Source organism: Sturnus vulgaris, chromosome 10, assembly GCF_052056855.1.
Source record: "Sturnus vulgaris isolate bStuVul1 chromosome 10, bStuVul1.hap1, whole genome shotgun sequence".
Taxonomy (NCBI): Eukaryota; Metazoa; Chordata; class Aves; order Passeriformes; family Sturnidae; genus Sturnus; species Sturnus vulgaris.
The window spans coordinates 2,356,590-2,379,229 of NC_142252.1; the positions used below are offsets into that span (position 1 = coordinate 2,356,590).

Here is a 22,640-nt window from a genome sequence, read left to right on the forward strand (position 1 = left end):
TTAATGTAAATGGAGGGAGATTATAAGAGCTGGGGATTTGTATGCAGTTCTTGGAAACCAACATCACAAGGCTGCTCTTTCTCACCCAGATGATTTATTTTATAAGCGCCTGGTTTCGCATACAAACGCTTTCTCTAATCATAGTGTTTACGGCTGCCTCGAAGTACAGTTGAGCAGCACCACCCAGCTAGCGCGGAGCAGCGTTCCTCGCCTGGCCGGTGCCTGTCACTGGGCGCGCTACGGCGCTCCCGGGCGCAGAGCGGATCCCAAAGCACCGACAGGCACCGGGACCCGAAGGAACACGGGCAGAGCCGGTGCCCCCAGGGAGGCAGACGGGGGGCGCAGCCCGGCAAGGTCCGGTCCCGGCCGCGCTCCCCACGCTCTGCACCGGCGCCAGCCCCCGCAGCTGCACGGGGCTCCCGCCGGCAGCCGGGTCACGTGTGCGGGCCGTAATCCCGGCGAGGGGGTGTCGTTACCGGGGAAGGGGGCGGCGGGAGGAGGGGCTGCCGCCGATGAGGGCTGAAGCCGGGAGCGCGGCCGGCTGCGGGCGCCGGAGCCGCGGGCGCCTCTGCGGGCGAGGCGGGGGCTGCGGCCATGGCCTGGCCCTGCATCAGCCGGGTGTGCTGCTTGGCCCGCTTCTGGAGCCAGCTGGACAAGTCCGATCTCTCCGTGCCGCTCACCATCCACAACTACTCGGACATCGAGGAGCAGGAGGACGGGCCGCCCCAGCGCGGCGGGCCGCCTCCGCGGGGCAGCGCTCGCCCGCCCGCCCCGGCGCGCCGCCCGCGGGACCCCGCCGCCGGGAAGCCGAGCGGCTGCAGGAAGAGCCGGGCGGCCCCCGCCGAAGAGCCCTTCGCGGCGGAGACCCAGTACCGGCGGGACTTCAGAGCGTGGCCCCTCCCGAGGAGGGACGACTTCCCCTGGGTCAGCGCCAGTAGCGGCGGCGGCGGCGGCGGGAGGGACGGGGCCGCCCCCCAGCCCGCCCCGGGACGCGCCGCCTGCGCCCTGCCCGGCGGCGGCGGGAGACCGGCGGTCGACGGCCCCGAGCAGCTCCGGCCGCGCTCGCAGGCAGACGGCGGCCACACCACCTCCTACAGGTAACCGGGCCCGGCGATTCCCCCGCTCCGCCCCGAGCTGGGGCTGCTCCTGCCGCGGGAGGGGGACGCTCCTCCGCAGCGCGGGGCGGGGATGCCGGCGGGCGGCCGCGGCGCGGGGGAGCCGCCACCGAGGGGAGGGGCGCGGGGTCTGCCGGCGGGCTCAGCCTTTCCCTGAAGCAGCTTTTGCTTTTGGAAGTGCGGTCCTTAAACGCGTCTCTTATGCCCCGGGCGGATGCCTGGCCCCGGCGGCCACTCTGCGTGCCGGGGCAGCGGAGCCGGCCTCGGTGCGCACCGCTGTCAGCCCCGCTCTCAGGGAGAGGAGGGAGCACGCCGGGGTGGGATCCATGATGCCATCCCTGGCGCAGCAGCGCTTTACCCACCCGCTGCCGGGAGACGCGGCACCTCCGACAGCCGGAGCGGCCCGTGTCCCGTCCGTGCTCAACAGCCGTATCCCTTAGTGCGATCATCGTTTTCCCTTTAAAACTCCTGGAATGCGACATTCAAGGCAAGACAAATTACAGCCTTAAAAGATTAGTCAAACAAGAAGACATTTGCAGGATATATCCCCTATGTCATGTAGTGGGCAATAGAAAAAATTGTCACAAACCACTTGTCTCAGAGCCTTTAAAAATTAAGTGACTTATCTTAATGATGTCTTGCTTTCCCTCTGAACAGTATGACCGATTACAGATGCTTATTTTCTGGAACAAGCAGTCAGGTGGGATGCACCTAAATCCAACTTTTGTTCATATTGACATCTTCCATGGGAGGAGAGCTCCATGGGATTTCAGCTTCTACAGTGCTGCTGTTGAATATTGTATCAGTTTCATGTTGTTACCACATGCTCTCTCATAATGATGTTTGGCAGGTTATAATATACCTATGAGGTATACTAATAGAGTAATTATTTTTATTCTAACTGATTCACAAGTATTTAGGCACTTATTACCTATTATTATCTACCTAGGAGACATTTCTCTTCATCACTGCAATTCATTAGATTATTTATCACAGTGCTTTTGAGACAAACTGGGAGCCTCGGGGAGGATTACCAGCCTGCACAGCAGTATTGCTTATCCTCCTGCACAGGCAGCCATGTGCAGTTAACATGTAGACTCTGAAAGGATAACTGCAGTGCTTGAATTTATGTGCTATTTTCTCCTTTGCCACATCTCACAGGACAATCACAGTAATTATTGGTTTTGAGGCACAGCACTTTTCAATTTTAAAGCAGCAAGGAATTACTTCAGAGAAACCTGTGTAGAACAAGGCTAGCAAGATTTATCTTTTAGAAACACATCCATCTCCACCTCGTTGTTGAAGCCTACCCTGCTTTTTCAGCCTGACTCGAGAGGAAGGCTGCATCAGCCTGCATTAGAGCCACAGCTTTCCTAATAGCTTTCCTATAGCTATTCAAGTGCTCAGAGTCACTGCTCTCACCTTCCTTTCCTCTGACTTGTCTGTTCTTACACAAGGCTCTCAACTACTGTCATCAAAGAACAAGAAGTTTACAGATCACAGGACAAAGAACTGGCTGGGAAAGCATAGCAACATGGACAACCAAAACAAATTTTGTAAAAGTAAGACTTCAAGCTGGTTGAGGAACTACTCATAGCTGAAAGAAAGAGCAGTTAATGACAAGGATGGAGACAAACGAGGGCATCCACACCAGAAAAAAGTTCTCATAAAACCTTTAAAAGCTGTTTGAAGGCTGTTTGAAGGCACAGTAAACAACTGATGCAGACAGAACTATATAAATCAAACCACTTTTGCCTTATGCCAGTAATTCCCATAGTTTCTTTAGATTATTACCTAGTATACCATTGCATTTAAGTCACTGTACCACTGAGCACACAGGAGTCACAATAAGCAGCAGGAGAAAAGCTCACAATAGCTTCACAGGCTCCAAGAGTATATTTTAATATAGGGGTTTTTTTAAGACTAAGCATGTATTTAGCAGTGTGATGCTCGTTATTAGTTACAGTTGGGGTACTGGGTTTGTACTTGGTAGCTTCAGTGATGGCATTCCTGCAGTCTGAAGCAGGGAAAGGATGATCACAGCACACCTGCCTTTTCTAAACTGAGCACTCACAACCCACAAGGACATTTCCATGAGAACCACTACAGTTCACTCCTCTCCTCTTACCCTATTTTCCAGAGGCAGCACTCAGTCTGCAAACATTCGTCCAATATTCAGGTAGTAGTCAAACAGCACCATTAAGGATTGATATTCTTCATCTTCCTCTGCATCAAAGACCATAAACACCCTCCTTGTTTATTAAACCGTCCCTTGGTGGCCATCCACAGCTCCACTGTGCTCTGACAGCAGAGATCTCCCCCACTTCTTATACACTGTACTCCTCCAGAAGTGAGAGGGCAGCAGGAAAGTCAGATCACCTGTGGTAGAGGCAGAGCAAGGGAGTTTCTCTTATTAAGGCCCATTGTGTTCTGAGGAGGAGGTTGGTGAACCCCATGATGTCTTTGGGGGTTGGAAAAAGGGAGAGTGTTCTACATGAGAGACATGCAGGCAAGGACCACTGCAGCAGATGCCAGAGAGGAGCAAAAATATGATAATATATGTTTTTTGAAAGACAATCTCATTGTCTTGCTAGGGAGAACATTAGGGAGATTCCCTCTTTTCTGCTTGCAGGAGGGTCAGCCCAATGAGTAGGTGGGGCAGTCCTGACGACCAGGTTTCCTGCATGGGGAGCTGTGTCCCCTCTCCCAAGAAATGGGTTATTTGAGTCCTTTGTGCTCCAGGTGCTTCAGCAGGTTCTGTGCACAGCTGGGTCAGGCATGCACCATGAGCCTCTTCCTGGAGGATTGGCTCCTGCAGTGTAGGCACTGCTGGTTAGCAGCCTCCACCTGTACTTTGTGACTGTGTCAGGTCTCAGCAGCTGCCTGGGCTTGCTTAGTGGGAAAGAGAAATCAAGACTGATAATGGAGAAGAGTTGGCATTGATACATGGTCCACTCCATGCTTTTAATGGCAGTAGTGGTTTTCTTGTTTCATTCTGTGATGTGTTAGGATTTCTTTAGGTTTTGTAGTTTGTTAGAGTTTTTTTTAATACAGGAATTTTGACTCTGACAGACTATTGTGTTTGTTTCTGTGAAACACCCAAGTGTAGTGCTGAATCCCCTGGAACATTCAACACCATTTGATGTGCTTTTGTGTATCAGTGCGATGCTGCTGTGAGACTTCATTCTGGATTCTCCTTTAAGCTCAGAAGGAAACATAGCTGCACACAAAACTGTCTGTACATAGTGAAGCTGGTCAGCATGACCTGGCATTTCCCTGAACAAAATAAACCTCTGGGATCAGTGACTGAGACTGGAGGAATCTGTCTATGGCCAGAATAAAGATAGAGGTGGAGGGGGTGTTAGAAAAATATCTGTACTCCTGAGGAAGCAAAGATATTTTTGTAGTTTGAAATAATAACTGAATAAAAGGTGGAAGGACAGCACAACTGCCTGCCCTAGAAACTATTGCACTGTGTCCCCAGATCTTTGGGCAGCTTCTGTCTCCCTCCAGTCCCTCAATTTTGGCTGGAGTTCTGTGGGGTCTGAATGAAGTCAAACCAAATAGGGCTGCATTGTGGGAGGCACACAAGGCCAAGGCAAATCAATACAAGCTGCACTTGAAAGGCTGAAATGGGATGTACTCCAACTGTGAAAAGATCCTGGGGACTGCTGCAGTGGGTTGCAGTAGATTACACCTTACTGATGCTGGAGGAGGCAGAAGAAAGTGCTGAGTGGCCTCTCTGCACATTCCCAAGGGTTTGTCCTTTGGCGTCATGGGAGTGATTTCTCCCTTCAGCAGTAAGTTGCAGGTGCTGTGTACTTTTGGCTTTGCACACAATTAATTGTAGTACTAGGTCTTGATTGCATTTAGCAGACATTCTAGAAATAGAGAAGTACTTTACTTAGCTCCGTTTACAGAGGATGAAAGAAGCTGGTGCTGTCAGCAGATATCCCCACCTGGCTCTGTTCTCTGGATGTCATCTTCTTACCTTGTTAGAAAGTAACAGGGATAAAGGCACAGGCTCTCTGCCAGGGCCAGTATTTTTGGGAGGAGAACCCTGTTCAAGGCCCAGCTAGACTATAAATCACTACAGACATCAGTTTTTTCTTTCAGTAACCTGCCAGCTTTTGGAAAACACTTCAGGTGTACAAGTGAAAACGTTGCACCAGAGATGTAAACAGTTGTTTTGCCTCTTCTCCCCCTCCCTACCCATCATCTTTATTTGTACTGGCACTTGGGGAACTGGGAGATGAGTGCAAATTTCTGCATACACATACAATGCAGGCCCTGAGCAGAGCCCAGCCTCTGCAATTGGGGTTTCCATATTTTGAGCAGGTGTGAGAGTCAAGAGCATCCAGTTTATTTGCACTTGGGAAGCACAGCAGTGAATAAGACCAAACTGGGACCCTGAGATCAGGAGGGTTTCCTGCTCACCCAGAGTGAGCCATGTTGTTCTGATGAAAAAAAAACCTCATAAAGAGCTGGAGTAATTAAGGGGAAAGGTTCCTGTTGAGCTGTTGCTCATGATTTTTGGGAATAGCAAGTGGAAGATACCTCAGCAAACTGAATTCCCATTCCTCTTGCACAAATACTCAGCACGTGCCATTCCATGACCATGAAGCAGACGTCCCCCCACCAGGAGGGATACCACAGAATGAAGAGGAATGATACTTTTCCCTGTAACATTCCCTGGATGCACTCACTGTTACTTGGCTATCTGTACATTCATCTGCCTTCAAATAGTGCTTATGTAGAAAAACAAAGTGATCTGTGGAGACTCCTTCACTGTGAAAAGCGTCTTATTGCAGCTGTGCAGAAAACAGAGAAAATACCTGCACTTGTGTCCAGCAATGTATGGGACCAGGGCATGCACCTGAGCACACAGGGTTAATAGTACTGTGTATGAGGAGCTCCATCCTTAATCCAGCAAGATCTTTAAAGGCATGCTTATCCTTAATAATAGCAGTAAATCTTTTATAATCAAGACTTACAGTTATCTTTACATTCTTAAGTATCTTGCTGCTTGAGGAAATTAATACTCAAGCCCCTGATTTTTATGCTATTTAAGAAGCAAGCTTGCTTGGTGCAGGCATTGGGATGGATCCAGAACACTCACTGTGCACAGCATAGCCTGTCTGGGGCAGAGAGGGCTTGGAGGGGCACAGAGTTGTGTGAGGAGAGACACAGTGGGGTTGGGAATAGGGGCTCAAGAGAGGGTATCTGTTGTGCAAACTATGCCATAGAACTGAAATGTGGGATTCAAAGATGTTCCTTAGGGTAGGAGGAACTTCCTCCACTCGAAGTCCACTTGGCCTGAGGTTAGAGTGAAAGAGTGGAAAGTGGGTGAATGGCAGAAGTCAAGACCCTCAGACCTACCCACACATCCCCAGTCACGTAGTTCTGATAAAAGGGAAGCAGCTGCCTGTTCTGTCACACCAATATAAGTGTTCCTTCTTTGGGCATCTGCCTGTGAGCAAGGCAAGCCCCTAAAACTCACCCTAAGATAACAGTTTGAGTCTTAGGGTCTTTGTATTGTACTTTCACTCAAGTCTTGCTGTTGCTTCCTTCTTGTGACTTATGAACAGCTCCAGGTGCTGCCTGACCTTAGTGGAGGTGAGAATTGAGACAGGAAATATCCAGGTGGCTTCTGTTTTTGTCCTCTGTAATTCCTGTCCGCTGGTCTCTCTATCTTTGTGCTATGTCTCTTCTCTACCCCTCTATTTTTTTCCCCTCCTTCAGCATTTCCTTTCCCCTATTTCTGTCATCATGCTGGGCTCTTTGGCTGGATAGGAGAATGGGCACAATCTGCCCCTATGTCCAGGGGTTGGAAGGGCACCCCACTGGTATCTGACACAGCTCAGAGGAGAAGCAGTTTAATGGCTCCATTATCCAGGAGGGCTCCTCACTTTGTTTGTCATGCAGAGTCTCACTGTGACCATGACTTGTAGCATTTGCAATCCTCCATTTCCTCCATTTGCCAGGAGACATCATAGCACCCTCCCTGACCTATGAAGGTCTTTGCCAACAAGTGGACTTAGCCTGTCCTTGGGAGAGCACTGCTGCCCACCCAGCTCTGCCTGGGCAAACCAGGTGCATGGCCATGACAGTAGCCTGTGAAGAGCCGTGTTGCAAACAGGGAGACGTTTCACACCCCATTCCTTCTGCCAAAACCTCTCCCACACCAGTCTGGCTTCCCCAGGGGACATCTAGAGTAGTTTGTATTTCAGAAGAAAATAACAGGCACCCTAAGCTGTGCACACAAGTTTTCCTCTAAAGGGAAATTTGGAAGAATGTTCATTATGCTGTTTAATTCTCACTGGTCTGCTGGGTATGAGAAGGAAGAGGGCAGAAGAATGAAAACAGATGAGGTCAGGCAGCATAGCTGTCAGTTATGGTCAGCTATTACAGAATGAGCCTTTTTCTCCAATTCCTAAATATGCAGTGGCTCAGAACTGCTGCTAATTGTGCAAAGCAAACTGTGACATAAAGGTGAGGTATTAAAATGACAACTGTTCTGGCATTGGTGATGTATGACTATCAATGCTGAAGATAAATCTGTATGGAAACAGCAGCCCCAGCACTGCAAACAGCACTACTGGGATTCCCACTGTCTGCCTCCCTGTGCCTAACAGAAGTGCCCTCCACCTTGATGAAATTAAAAGGCTTTCTGGGCTAGATTTTCACTAGGCCAGTGAAATAAAAAGGATTTTTCAGACAGCTTTCTCTGCAAAGCAGAAAACATTAGTAGAGCACATGAAACAGAGGAAGAGTTGAAGGCAGCACACAGGCTGGTCATCGTGTAGTTTGCAGCATCCAGCAGCTTGAGCTGCAGCAGCAGCAGACACTGTGTTTGGAAAGAACAGAAGGACCAAGCCCAAATCCATCATTCCCAAATCATGCCCTGAAGTCTGCAAGGCCACGTGATGAATGATGGTGGGGACATCTCTCCTGCCTGGCTCCTGTTTGACAACGTGGTACAGGCAGTCCTGCTTACCAAGGGGGGAGGTGGCACATAAACACCAGCTCAGTGAAACAGCTCTCATCAGTGCTGGGCTTCATCACAGCACCTTGGTAATTAACAGTCCGGTGCTTTTTTTCTGTTTTCTAGCTGATATACATTATTTGTACTCCCACTTGCTCTATCTCTCATCCCCACCAGGGTTGAACTGTCCCAGCAGGCCACAAGCCTCGCTCTGCACACTGCAGTGATTCAAACCTTCCCCTGCAGACACATCTCCACACATTACAAAATAAATTCCTTTTCTCAGACTCCATTAACTGATTTTGAGAAAAAGCCAAGAAACCGTTGAAAAAGCAGTGATTTATATGATCAAAGCACTGGGGCAACCCACATGCAAAAAGCTACTTTTAAATTCTTCCTAGAGAGAGTTGGAGATAAAGAAACAGCAGTACACAAAAAGCAGCCCTTCCCTTTTGATCTGTACTGTTTTAAAGCCTGTGTGCTACTCAGGAAGTCTTTCTCCTTCACAACCCCAAAGGTTTAGTACTTCAAGTACCACCAGGTCATTTCTACTTATGGAGATCAAAAAATCTCACCTCTAGGTTGTAAGAGCGGAAGACAAAACAGAACCTAAAGAGAGCTTGGTCACTGAGTATCCCTTCACTGCAGGTCCTTGCAGTCCCAAAGTAACCTGACAACTGCTGCTGTCTGTGCACAAGGGGAGGAGGAGAGGGGTGCAGTGGGAAGGATGAAGATTACTGTCTCCAGCAGCAACAGTCAGTCTTGCATGTTCATCCCCAGCAGCAGCTGGCTGTCACACTACACAGGGTACAAAGGGGAAGGCAGTCACTGATCTTGTCACTTGATATCTTACACTAAGTAACATTAAAAACAGGTCATTTCTCTTCCCCAGGCTTTGATCAGATTGACTCCACTGATGACTCCAAGACTGATATCTAGTCAAGTCACCAGACTGGCATTTGGGCTCATATTCATTCTGACTCTTGGCTATGCAGCTGGAGCTGGGAACATGTCCTGCAAGCTTAGAGGCAGAGCAAATTTAGTGAGCTGCACTTTCTTGACCAAACGTTGTAATATTCCTTTCTTGTTTTAAGTACCTCAGCTCCCAAAAGGAGCTAAGCTGTCTCTGTTTTGCTCTACCCTTCACTTTTGGCTCAGAGTTCTGGGTTCCCTCAGAGGAAAATCCCAGTTCCAAGTCAGAAATGCTGCTGTGGTGTGGGCCATGACTGGACTTGCCCTCATGTTTCTGATTCTGTGGGGAGCATTTCCTCAGTTCATGTAGATGCCTCAAAAATAGTTTTGACTATCCAGGCTGAGAGGAGAATGGTTTGACTTCCAGCCAAAATGAGGGTCTTGTGATCTAAAAGGACTGTGTTTGGGGGCATGCCAAATCAGCAAATGATCTGCTATAAAGCATCAAGACAGAGTTGGCTGCACAGGCAGGCAGCACAGTCATTCATTGAAAGCTGGAGACACATCCATTGCAGCAGGGAGACCAGTCAGCACGAGGATGAATGGTTAGGAATCAATGCCACCAGCATTCTTGAGGAAATTGGGCTTTATGTGGAGCAGCAGGTTCTAGTTCCTAGAAACTGTGGGGATGTAACTGATGGTTTTATACCATTTTGCTGGTATTTTGCCCAGTAGCTGTGTCCTCCCTCTGGCTGTGCAGCAGAACAGAGGTCAGATTTAACTCAGCTTTCATTCACATCTGGGATTCCCTGCTGAAATGTTGCCTTCTTGAGCCATTGCTTGGCCAAAATCACCTTTCTTCAAAAGCGCTGCCTTATCCTGAGGTGTTACAGGAAGGGAGTAGGAATGCCACCACCAGCACCAGGGAAGCTGCATGGGCACTCACCTGCTGCCTGAGCAGGCCCAAAGAACATGGTGTAGAGAAGGCAGAAGGTGGCAGCTCAAGAACAAACTGATTATAAACAAGATTTGCTATGCACATAGCTCTGACAGGGGCCTGGCTTTGCTTTCCAACAGCAGGAAGTTCTTCCATAGGACATTATCCATAATATACTAAAAGGATCAAGTCCAAACTATGCATTCTAAAATAATATTCCACACTTATGCACTTTAAGTTAGATATTTAAAAGAGGAATTTGCAGCTACTATAAATATAGCAAATAGCATGCTTGGGAAAATGAAATCCAAAAAGGCTGTGATCAAAGATAAGCTTGACACATTAAAACAAGCCTCAGTCTTACCCCTTGATCCTGTGTATAAGCAGATAGTAAAATGTGGTTATTGAACCATGCCAGGGTATGAAAATAAGATTGTCATATCTCCGTTAGTCACCTCTCCTTTTGCTACAGAAGCTGCCTGAATTGGTTGCCAGAGATACACACACAAACAGTGCAGACTTCTGTCTTCCTCTGAGCAACAGGACAGCTCAGACAGCTACTGCACCATCCAGAAAGTCCTAGTGGCAAGGGCACTAATGAGGCCTGTTTGTGACAAGGGGTGCAGAAAAGCAGAGGGAAAGCTGCAGAAGGGAGCTGGCAGCTGAAGTAAGCAGACCCTGCAATGCTGTTCTTTGGTGCTTTCAAAAGGTGCTGCCCCTTTCTCAGTGAAGTCTCTGCTCCCATTTCTCAGGTGATCCTTGGCTGACTTATTCTGGGAGCAGTACCTTCTCAGGCATCATCATGCAGATTTAAAGCACTTTTCCCCATCTGAAGGAAAATCATCAGTGTAAGCATCTGCCAGCTGAGACGGTGTCTCCCTTTGGATGCATTTCAGACTGAGCTGCCACAGCTGTGCAGCACAGCACACACTGGCAGACACGCCTGCTGCTGAGAGAGCCACAGCCAAGTGTGGGAACATCAGCAGGCTCTTGGCATCTGTGAGGGCTGCACACCAGACCAGGGTGTCTTACAATGTAAGTGGCCAGCGTGCCAGACAATGTTTTGCATTGTAAGTGGTCAGTGGGCTAGCATGCAAAAAGTCACTCTGACTTCTTATCCAGGAAGGAAGCATCAATGACCTCCAGGAGAGAGCATATTTTGTAGGAACAAAAGAAGAGTTAACTGAGGGAATCCAGCTAGCCCTATTCCATATTTCAGTCTGGGCTTTCTGAGAGAAACAGGCTGCTAGGCTCAGTTCTTTTATTCTTGATATGCCTCAGACAAGTTCAGCCTTGTAAGCTGATTGTAACCTACCTTGCCTTCTGGCTTTGCAACCACTCTGAGCAGAAGTGTCCTGTGAGAATGTTGTCTTTTATGAGTTCTTCTGTCTTGACAATCTCGTTTCAGGCAAGAGTATCGCCCATGGACTGGAGCAAAACCATCCAAGCCTATAAAGTCAAAACAAGGCTTCATTATCCCAGAAGACCATTTTGTTCAAGAGACAAGCTACAAAGCAGACTTTAAGGTAATTAGCAGATTTAAAAATCCTAAAGTCAATGTGAATAATGCCCAAAGTACACATCAGGAACTCCTTGTATTTGATCACTGTAGTGCATATAGGATAAAGCCACATCCTTGTTGACAACTGTTTTGTCACTGCCCATTAGGTAATGTGGCCATCCCTTGGCTTCAGAAAGGCATGCTAGGCAATGTCATACTGTAACTGATCATAATTCAACCCAAGACAAAGATTTTAAACTGCATGACAGAAAGTTCAAGATTTACAATTCCCTCAGTTGGATGCCTTACGTACAAGGTGTGTCATCACCTCTGTGTGCAAGGTGCCATTAACACCTTCTGCACTAACTTGGAGCAGTCAGTGTGGAACTAGCACTAGGGTTACAGTGAGATTCAGCCTCTGGGCACAGGTGTTTGCCTGGGAATCTTTGCCTAAGGAACAGCACCTGCCCAGACAGCACAAAACTCCCTCTTGCTGGTGTGGGCAGAAGCTGCCTCCACTATGAAAGCCAAGGAGGACAGGGCTGTGATGAACAGCCAAGCTGCACAGCTCTGAGCCTTCTTTGGGATTTTCCTGTGAGTTTGTACAATTTTTTCTGTCAGTTTCTCTACACCAGCAAAGATAATTTTCTTGTTGTGAAATACACGTGCTACTGAAATCCCATGAGGAAACATTCTGTGCTCAGCATTTTCCCTGACGGGGCCCCCCCACACTCCCCATACCCGAAAAGAGGAGAGTGCACCCTGACAAGGCTCTGTTTTAGCTGCGTTTTGCATTAGACCACCAAAGAGAACAGCACCTCCCAGCCAACCACAGGAATTGTTCACAGGCTGCACTGAATGACTCAGAATACAGAGCCAGGGCTGAACTCCCCAGCCGCAGTGTGCTGTGCCAGTAGAGGTAACAGCAGCTACTCCAGGGCCACATGTGAAAAGTAAATCTTTGCCTTGGAGGGGACAAGGAAGAAGTGTTTAATCAGCAGACAGTCAAGTGCCTCCTCCGCAGAGGATTGCTGGCACACTGCTGCGACAAGGCTCACGATGGGTATAGCCAGCTCTGCTGAAAGTGGGACAGTGACCCCAGGCAAAACAGAATTTGCAAACCTCACCAAAACTTCCTCCTTGCTCTGAATAGTCTGGGCTGTTTACTGAGGTGCAGCAATGAGGATAGGCCTTGCATTTAAGCCTTAAACCTTGTATTTGACCCTTGTTAATTTAATTTTGCATTTTGACCCCAGGGAGTCAAAATACAGTGTTTTCCAATTTGTCAGATAGGATGCAAAGAAGGGGGTCCTAGATAAACCCCTGAAGGTCCCTATCCCAGTTCTTGAGGAAGGGAAAGAGAAGACTAGAATCCTAGACACAAACACGTGCTACCAAGGACACTGACTGTACTCTGAGCCATGGGAGCAAAGGTCCCATGTCCTGGAGCCCATCACAATCTCTCTAACAGACAGCATGGCAAAGGTGTAGTCAGGAATGAAGATGGTGCCAAGGAGCCTCCAGTCCAAAGAGAAGTGAGACTTTCCCTGGCCATTAGGACTTTCCCTTTTACCTGAAGAGCCTGCTTTGTCAGACATGTGGGAATCAGGTTTATGGTATGTCCTGACAGCCTACATGTAGGACTCAGGCTGCTGGCTCTCCCCAGCCACTGAGCTGTGCATATGCTGTTTGTGACATCTCACTTGTTCCTTAATGTGTCAGATTCATCCCCGGAGGAATGGAAAAATCAGAACAATGAAACAACATCAACCAGAGATCAATAGCTTTCCCTGTTTCCCTATACTCTCTTTGCCTGTAGTTTTGCACTTCTTTTCTCAGCTTGGATGGTGCCATCAGCATACCCAGCAGAGCTTTCAACCCTTTCATGTTTTATGGCCAGATTCACCCTGAATGCTGGGCTGGATGCACATATACAACCAGTCCTATATAAAATCCCTTGAGTTTTCAGCATTCGGGATGACAGAAGCATCCAGGTGTCCTTCATGCTTCAGTACAACTAGAGGGAATACACATTGCTCGAAATTCTGATTCCACAGACATCAGAGAAAGCAACCACTGTTATCTCTGCCTTTCTTCCAGGCCTGAGAAGTTTACATCCTTATCCAAGTCCTTGCAGTTTAACAGCCTGACATGTCCAGTAAACAGTTTTTCTCCTTTGGGTCCTCCAGGTCTGCATCTATTCACAGCAGACATAGACTGTAGCCCCATAAAGCATTACAATGGAACATTTTGATGGAGCCTGGATGGCATTCTCCGAAAGCTTAAGGACCAGACATACCCTACTGTAATTCCTCTCACTTAAATCCAGCACCCATCCAGCAATGAATTGTTGTGATGCTTTTAGAGTGTTTGCCAGCAGGGCTTTGTGAAGAGGCAGCTCTTTATCTTGCAGAGGCTGGGTCCAGCCAAGGCCTGCCCAGCCGTGGTTATCCCCATCACCACATACCTCAAGGTCCAAGGGCTGGGTTACAACCAAGCCCTTCCTTGCTGGCCCAGCATCACACCTGCCCTTGAATCACCCTGTACAGCAAGGCCAATCTCACTGATGCCCAGCCACAGGCCAACACCTGGGTAGTGGTTACAGGGAGAGCAGATAGATCCTCACAACACCCCAGGCCCCTCCAACTCTCTAGACATTTGTATCCTGTGTCACACTAATGCTTTCTCCTGGGTAGTGGTTACAGGGAGAGAATATAGATCCTCATAACACTCCAGGCCCCTCCAACTCTCTAGACAGTTGTGTCCTGTGCCACACTAATGCTTTCTCCCTTCCTCACCCCACTAGATCCCAGATGTGAAGACCAGGTTCTCCCCCAACCCTTCTGCGGTTTTCCAGGCGCCATCACGGATCCTCAACGTGTGAACCTGGACCCTTTCTTACACCCAGGCAGCTTAAACACGGAGTTTCTGTTAAGATGTATCACTATGCAATTTTCATGAGGAGTGTTAAGATCAAAGAACTGGTGTTATCAAAAGCAGCTGCAGTGATTAATGATATGCACACACACTTTCTGTTAACACAACAAACCGCAAAGCGCTTGGTTCAGAACTGGCAAAACACGCTGCGAGGAGTGACCTAGTTTTTCACAGGAGCAGGTTCATCGCTATGCCAGCTGGCGTCACATTAGGAGATTGACTTTGGGCAGGATAGCAGGCAACGTCCCTACTCAGAAATACATAGGGTAGGAGGGAATACAGTTGCAAGCAGGATGGATAATTAAAACCCAAACCAGTTTTATTTAGCAACACCCTCTAAATAGGCCGCTGCAAGACAGGGTGAAGCCTGGCTGACTTCTGAACTTCCTGAGGGGTTTTAGGAGTAGGACCTCAAATGGCATCACCAGAAAGCATGGCTTCAAAGGGGCTGGTTTGAACTTCCTGAGTTCTTTTAGAAGCTGGAGGAAGCTGATGTAATTGAACTCTAAAATAAATCTGGCACATGCAATGTCTTGTGCCTTTAAGGCTGGGAAGCTGGATAGTTCCAAAATTGGAGAGCTGATGCAGGAGCAAGAGAGGACTGAACTCCAGGAGATAGCCCTGATAGCAGTGCACCAGAGTGGTTTAGAGTGGAGTGCATGGATACAGCCAGGCACCCACCAGACTCCTCCAGAGGATCTAAGATACTTACGCAATTTGTATAGCTGTTAGGGTGACTGTAAATATTGTACATGGATTTTACCTAAAGCAATTTGTGATCCTTTAATGAAAAGGATATGCTTACACTTTTAATAAATGTTAACTCTTTGCATATGCAAAAGTGGAAAATATTGCCTTGAAATTCCTAAATTATCGCCTGTATATTGGTAATGCTAATGCTAGGAACAACCACAAGTGAATGTTACTTAGAAATTCTTCTAAAAAAATGTAATGTAGAATGTAAGCCATCTGTCATTTCTAAGATAGGCTGTTTCAAGTATCATTGTTCTGAAGCTGATTTTTTTAGACTGCTGCGCATTTAACTTTTGCTGAGGTACATGTGTTTTAAGAAACATTTTTTTAGCCTTTGTTCATTGAGACTTTACAATTTCTATTTCGATAACTTATGCAATATAATTAGTCTACTGCTTATTTAATGGATTTACTAATTATTTTGGGAAAAAAATTTAAAAACTTTTACTTTGTGTTTGCAACACGTGTTGTCCAGAACAAAGGGAAACTATCCTCAGACTTGAACAGTGATCAGATATTCATTCATCTGTGATGAAACAAACTTTTAACACAGGAGGATTTTTTTCTTAACCTTCTTACTAGCTGAAATCTAAGGCAAATTTGATGAATTTGGGGGATTCTGCAAAAACATGTGCATTGCTGATAATTGCCATAAGAACAATTTTTGAGCTGTTGGCATGTGAATTGTACTTGCAATACATGCAGACAGCATCTTCTCACTGCATTATGTGAGAATGTAATGGTGCCATCCCTGTTCACTATAGTGGGACTGAACACAGCCACCAGAATAGAGAACACCTGCAGTAAGCTGCATTTGGCTGGGACAAGGGATGGCTCTTCCCACACTCATCCTTGGAGAAACCTGCAGTAATCCCAGTGCTTGCCAAAATCATTTTTCAGGAAATTCATTTTTCAGGAAATTCATTTGAAGCATTCAAACTGTGCTAAAAGTTTTGCATGTTAGATGTTTCTAAGAATTCAATCTGCTTGTTTAATCTCTTTATAATGTTTTTAACAGTTTTGTTCAAACAATTTAAGTTCATTTCAATCCTGGACTTTATTAACAGCAAGGAAAAAAAAGGTAAAAATGAAATTGTCTATTATCTCTTCTTAATTGACTGTATTTCTTTAAAAAAATGACCCAGGTTTAAACAAATTGGTAATATAATAAGATTGTATTTTATCAAGTGGACTGGATTTAATTTAATAAATTAAAATGTATTTTGGCTATTGGTTCTCTCCCATATTTTTTTGTTGTTGTAAAATACAACCCTCAAGTATTCAGCCTTGCAGTACAATTTGTCACTGCATGACAGCAGAGCACACTGGACACCAGGCAAGCCATCAGCAGTCAATTTTTTACTGCTGGAGCTTTCCCCCAGGCACAGCAAGGACAGCTTGAAGGCACACTCGGAGCTGTGGCCCAGCTGCATTCCCTATGAAATGCACAAAGTTCCATCCACTTTCATGTAGATGCCATGCTCTGAAGATCCCTTCCTGCACATACTGTGCCCTGTTAAGTTTCACCTCAGTTTCACTCTGTCATCTCACACAAATCACAGGAAAAGGTGATAGCATTGAATGTAAAAAGAGACCATTGCTTTACCGTTATTCCCGAGAACATTTTAGTCAGTAAAAGTGCTGCAGATACAACCAGCTTCCCTTGACAGTGTAATAGCTATGCCTCAAAAAACTTCCAGGAGAAAGCCAAAAGCTCACAAGCTGCTGCTTAATTTACATGAGCAACAAACAGGAGGAAAAGTGAGCAGGTACTTACCACTGTAAGTTCCAGGGTGATGCCACTGGCTGTCAATGTCTGCAACGTACCTGATTTTCTATGAAAAACGCCTGCCTCAGTCAAATTGAAAGGTGTCACACCAAGTTCCTCTGAAGAAATCAAATCTACATGAGTTTTGCAGGCTCCAGGGAGTCATGATGCCAGGATTGCTTCCATTACTGCTCTCACACTAGTATTTGTCTTCCCAATTGCTCTGGGCCCATGTCCAAGTCCCTCAAGGATTTTCAACTATGAATCACACTGCAAATAAGGGGTATTTGACACATAAAGAAATGTCCTTTAAAATGGAAGGGTTTACACCTGTAACTTTAGAATTTACTACCTCTAGGGTGACACTGAGCCTGCTTGTTTTGTTTAATCCTGCTGACACCTGGCCTGTTGGGATGCTGAAGGTGAGTTTTGTGTCAGGGAGCGGTGAATATCTGCACTGCCACATGCTCAATGTAAGCTGTGGTGTGGGAAATACACCATTGCTCAGTAGAGTTCTTGTTGTGAACTTGCAAAATTCACAAGCTGCGTGTTACTGATTTGCTTGCTTTCATAAACTGCACATTTCTCTCTGCATTGCACTAATTTCTTTGAGAGTAAGATGCAAACTCATCACCTCTACCTTATTCATACCCATTTCCTCTACCTTGTCCCCTGCTGTAATGTCTGATCCTATGGACCAACCTGGTTTGCCACAAATGGATTGCTGGTGCCATCCAGCCCAGAAAGGCCGTGTTTCCTTCCAGGCCAGAAGACACTTCTGTGGCATTTAGCACTAACAATAATTCTGCAGCATTTCCAAAACCAACAGCGCTTTAGTCTGTTCATAGACACCCACAGCTCCTCCCCACAGGGCGGGGAGAACACAGAAGCGCGGTTATTTCGCTTTCTCTTTGGGTTCATGTCCGTGAAGTGGCCATGCCCAGCGCTGGGACGGGGTGGTGGGGTCTTTGAGGAGAGGTCTCTGTGAGGGGGTCACTGTGAGGGGGTTTTTAAGGTAGGTCTCTATGGTGGGATCTTTGAGGGGAAGGAGCTGTAAGGGGTCTCTGTGAGGGGAAGGAGCTGTGAGGGGTCGCTGTGAGGGGGTCTCCATGAGGACAGGGGCTGCCCCTTGCCGGACACCGCCGGTTCCCGCCGCCCCCCGGCAGCTGAGGGCGCCGAAGCCGTCGGAGGAGCCGGGGCCGGCCTGAGGGAGTAGACAGAAGTTAGAGGAGAAGGACTGAAGACATCAGTTAGAGAAAGAAAAAAAGTCGGGGGGAAAGCATTTTGGGGGTTTTTTTGAGGGGAAGGTAGTTGGGTTTCTTTTGGTTTTGCCTCTTGCCATCCAGCTTCTATTTGGCAGTAAGTTCAATTAATTTTCCCCAAGTCGAGCCTGTTTTGCCTAGGGCAGTAACCAGTACACGATGTCCCTGTTTTTATCTACTGACTTCGTTGATCTGTCCAGGGCAGTGGTGGCATCCCCATCTGTGGCAGCATTTCAAAAACACGTAGATGTGGCACTTGTGGACATGGTTAAGGGTGGGCCTGGCAGTGACTAGAAGACTTGGTGACCTTAGAGATGTTTTAGTGATTGTGTGGTACATTATCCTGACCCACATGAGGCATTTTACTTTCTCCTGAGTTCTGAAGGGGAGTGACAGCAGCTGGCCAACCTCAACCCACCTTACTTTTGAAAAGTCTTCCACATGAACTAATGACTTGCTCTTTAAGCAGGCTGCTCTGGAAGATGAAAGGTTGGAGGAGCTCTGCTCCTGGCTTCCCTTCCCCCAGCTTCCAAAACCAGGAGCTTTTTAAAATAACTAGAAAAGGGGAAAATCACCTTTTCCTTCAGATCAATTCCTCAACTACCAATTCTTATCCAGAACTAACTACGACATTCTGAATACATAGAGCACAAAAATATCTGTGGATCTGGAGAAATTCTGAGTGACAGGTTACAGTCAAGACAATCCTAGCACAGCTAATAAAAGAATTTATTGTAAACATACGTATATTACACCATTATACAGTATAATACAGATAACATGAAGGATTTAAACACTCAGCATTACAAATAGGGGCAATATTCGTAAAGAGATCTTTAACTCTTCAGAAAGCCAGAGAAATATACCGTAACATTTCAACACACTGCATCTGTAGCATTCCACAAACACCTGAAGGGATGTGTGAAATTCCACCACCTCTATCTTACCTCCAAGCAATTCCCACAGGAACTTCTCACCAACAAATTTTTCTCCCACCACTATTCAAAATGCAAAGAACTTGTTGCAAACTTTTTCTACATCTGAAGAACTAAACAAATGTGTGATTTTCTACCTGCTTTTAACAGTTTATTTTTCTTCAGCAAACTTTATATACTAATAATATAGCATCTCCTAGGAGAATAACCTGTGGTTGCTCAGAAATGTAGCAATAGATCTCCACTACAAAAACCCCATTAAGAACAAGGGGTCTGTACCTGCCTGCAGGAGGGCCAGGTTCAGGACTTTCTTGAAACTCCACTCCTCACAGAAAAGCAGGACACAGGCAAAGAAGCCACTATTTGCAAACAGATGCCCAAAGACGAGCTCCTGCATCCTCAAAAGCTGCTCTGGGTGTTATCAGAATCCCAGAAACAAAGCCTGCAAGAGGCAGGGGCTGGAAATGCATGTGTACAGAATCACAGAACGTGCTGAGTTGGAAGGGACCCACAAGGATCACTGAGTCCAACTCCCGGCCCTGCACAGGTCACCCCAAGTCACACCACGTGTCTGAGAGCATTGTCCAAATGCTTCTTGAACTCAGACAGGTTTGGTGCTGTGCCCACTGCCCTGGGGAGCCTGTTCCAGTACCCAGCCACCTTCAGGGTGAAGAATCTTTTCCTGATATTCAGCCTAAACCTCCTCTAACTCAGCTTCATGCCATTCCCTCGGGTCCTGTCACTGGTCATGAGTGAGCAGACTGGTACCTGCCCCTCGGGAGGATGCTAATGATGCACAATGAGGTCTCCCCTCAGTCTCCTCCAGGCTGAACAGTCCAAGTGACCGTAGCTGCTCCTCCTTCAGTTTCTCCCCCCAACCTTGTAGCCCTCCTTTGGATGCTCTCAATAGCTTAATATCTTTTTTTTTTTTTATTGTGGCACCCAAAACTACCCACAGTACTAGAGGTCATTGCAGATCATACCACGACTGAGTTTGCCCAGAAGCTATTCCCACAGAACCTGCAGGCTGTCGTGATAGTGACAGGGATCTTGTAAATGCCCTTCTCTTTCATAAAGTGTACAGGGATGCCTGAAAGCAGTACAGACCCCAAGTTCACTACAGCCTACAAAGCCCAGCTACCTGGATTCCTCCCAACTCAACACTGAGATGAAATATAATCACTGCTGCTCAACTCCGTCACACTGACCTCCACTGATAAAGTAATGTCAGGGCTAAGCTGTGCCCTTTCCTTTCACAGGCAATCCTGCACTCAGCTCACCCGAACAAGCCAGGATAAGCTTTTGAATCCAGAGCATCTGTAATGTCCTTCCTAGGGGGCATTTAAGTCCTTCTCTGAATGCTGTTTGGATTTCATCCATTGGTCCCATTTTCCTAGATTCAGGGGTCAGGTTCTGCCACTCTTATATTCAAAAGAACTGCAGCTCCCTGTTAGCTATGATGAACTGAGAGGGGCTTTCCTGCACACCCCAGTTTTATTTAAGGTGGAGAAGACAGGTGGCATTCCATCTGAGGTACACAGTGCTTTCTTCAGTTTAACAACTGCATCAAAACTTATACTATTCTCCTTCCAAGTCTGAAACCTCTAGCTGAAGCATTTTTCACAGTTCCTGTATGCTACTGTAGTTACCATTGCCTGTCTTCTAGCCCCAAAAAAGCACCAAAAGATAACATTCTGCTCCTACCCCGGGCCAAGAAAGGTAACTGTAGTTTAATGTTTATAAAAGGCTTTGTATTGTCAAAGCACGGCACCAACAAGAGCGAGGCCTCAGTACACCCCTGTGAGGTAGGTATCCTGCTCCCCATGCTCAGAGATGGGGACACTGAGGCACAGAGTGATTAAATCAAAGGCCATGCAGAAGATCAGAGACCCAGCTGAGATCAGCGCACTGGAGGTTCTGGCTGTTTGGCCCATGTTCCACCCGTGACAGCACTGCCAGACAAAACAAGCATGCTGAAAACACGACAGTCCCACAGAGTCCCACCAACTTCACAATGCTTATTCACACTACCAGCAAGCACCCGTGGGGCAGGACAAAGGGGTGGTGGATGTGGGGTGATCAGGATGTTGTCAACGCAGCTTTCTTCAGCAAGGTGTTGACAGCCACGCTGCAGACATGTCTCCCTCACCAGTGGTGTTCCTGAGACAGGTAAGTGCTGGGGTTAGTAGCAGAACTTCTTCCTGCAGTCAAGACATCAGAGGATCTCCCCACAAGCAGCAAATCTTTGATTTTTCGATCCCACCAGGCCTCTCTGTGTTGAACAGAACTTAAGCCAAAGCAGTGTGCTGCTCCCACAGCACTTCACAGTTTAGGCTGATACTTGGTGAACACTGCTACAACATTAGGACTTGTACAATACCGCTGGTCACCTGCCCTCCAATACTCTTCAAACATTCTGGCAGCCTGGGGAGGCACTCACTGAGCAAGCGAAGCGTTTCAGCCAGCCCAAGCCCACAAAGCCTGAACATGGTCTTTGTTGCTCTCCTTTCCCATGCTGCACAAATGGTCAGTCAAATCTTTCCAAGCCTAAATGCAGTTTGTTCATTTTGCTCGAGGATGTGTCAGTCTACCCTTTCCAAGGTGACTTAAGAAAGGTGGCACCTGACACCTCCTCTAGAGAGGCAAGGAATTCGGTTAGCTGACACTTAGCTGAGTAAGTGCTGACAAATCTACCCAGCCGTGTTCTCAGTCACATATATCATGCTCAGGCAAGAACGGCCAAGTTTGCTGCTGCCATCAGCCTTCTGCTCTCCCAAATCCACACCTAATCCACCCATCTACTCAAACGGCACACCTTACAGAGCTACCTTTGACTTTTCCCAAATTTAGAGTGCCAAAGCAAGTGCCCTGCTCACTGCATGGGGAAACCAACTCGTATGTATGCATTAAAAAACATCATTTCCCATCTTAGAAACCAGTTCAGTCTCACCAGCAGAGCTGTCTCAGAGGGACCAGGCCTGTGAAGTCTCCCATAGCTAGCAACTTGATGCAAACTGACAATGTTCAGCCACTGAACATACACTTACCAAGTAAACACTGACATTTAACAACTTGATTTGGAACAGAGCATCATTTTGTTGCATTAAGGTGCATCTTTAATTGGAGGTAACAATCTAGTAGCCCAATGTTATAAATGTAGTAGTGTCCTACAGAAATACTGGATTTGTCAGCCCAACTTCAGTCATAAATCCACCTTTCCTGTAGCACCTTCTCTGCTCTATTTCATTGCTCCTCGTTTAGTATCTTCATATGTTTGTTTGTGAGGAAGTCAAGAAAGGGAATATTACAGATGGCTTTGTGAATATTCATCACTGTGATCTCTCTTGGAGTCCTGCAGGGAATGCATCAGACATGCTATTATAATACACAAAAAAACACATGTCCATAAAGCAGCAAGTAAAAAATAACAATCAAAGAAAAAAGGATATAAGAGCAGGTGTTTGTGCAATGCAGGGAAAGCATTAAAATACCACAGCACAAGAAAAGCCACTCAAATGACTGGGGGGAAGCCTCT

The 22,640-nt window shown here is 47.0% G+C and overlaps 2 protein-coding genes across 6 annotated transcripts in view; one reads left to right on the forward strand and one right to left on the reverse strand.

Annotated features, from left to right (window-relative positions):
- Positions 1–579: 579 nt before the first annotated feature.
- MAP6D1 (MAP6 domain containing 1) lies at positions 580–16,370 on the forward strand. The gene is made up of 3 exons (XM_088170527.1): positions 580–1,097; positions 11,358–11,475; positions 14,257–16,370. Exons 1-3 carry the CDS (start codon positions 595–597, stop codon positions 14,332–14,334), a joined length of 699 nt encoding a protein of 232 aa, XP_088026653.1. The 5' UTR covers positions 580–594; the 3' UTR covers positions 14,335–16,370.
- A 2,511-nt stretch (positions 16,371–18,881) lies between these two features.
- The window catches only part of YEATS2 (YEATS domain containing 2), a 48,442-nt gene continuing 44,683 nt past the window's right edge, over positions 18,882–22,640 (reverse strand). For all 5 annotated transcript variants that reach the window (XM_088170530.1, XM_088170529.1, XM_088170528.1 and 2 more), the window contains one exon: positions 18,882–22,457. In XM_088170530.1, the coding sequence (XP_088026656.1) occupies positions 22,349–22,457 (109 nt within the window). In that variant the 3' untranslated portion in view covers positions 18,882–22,348. The remainder of the gene's footprint in view (positions 22,458–22,640) is intronic.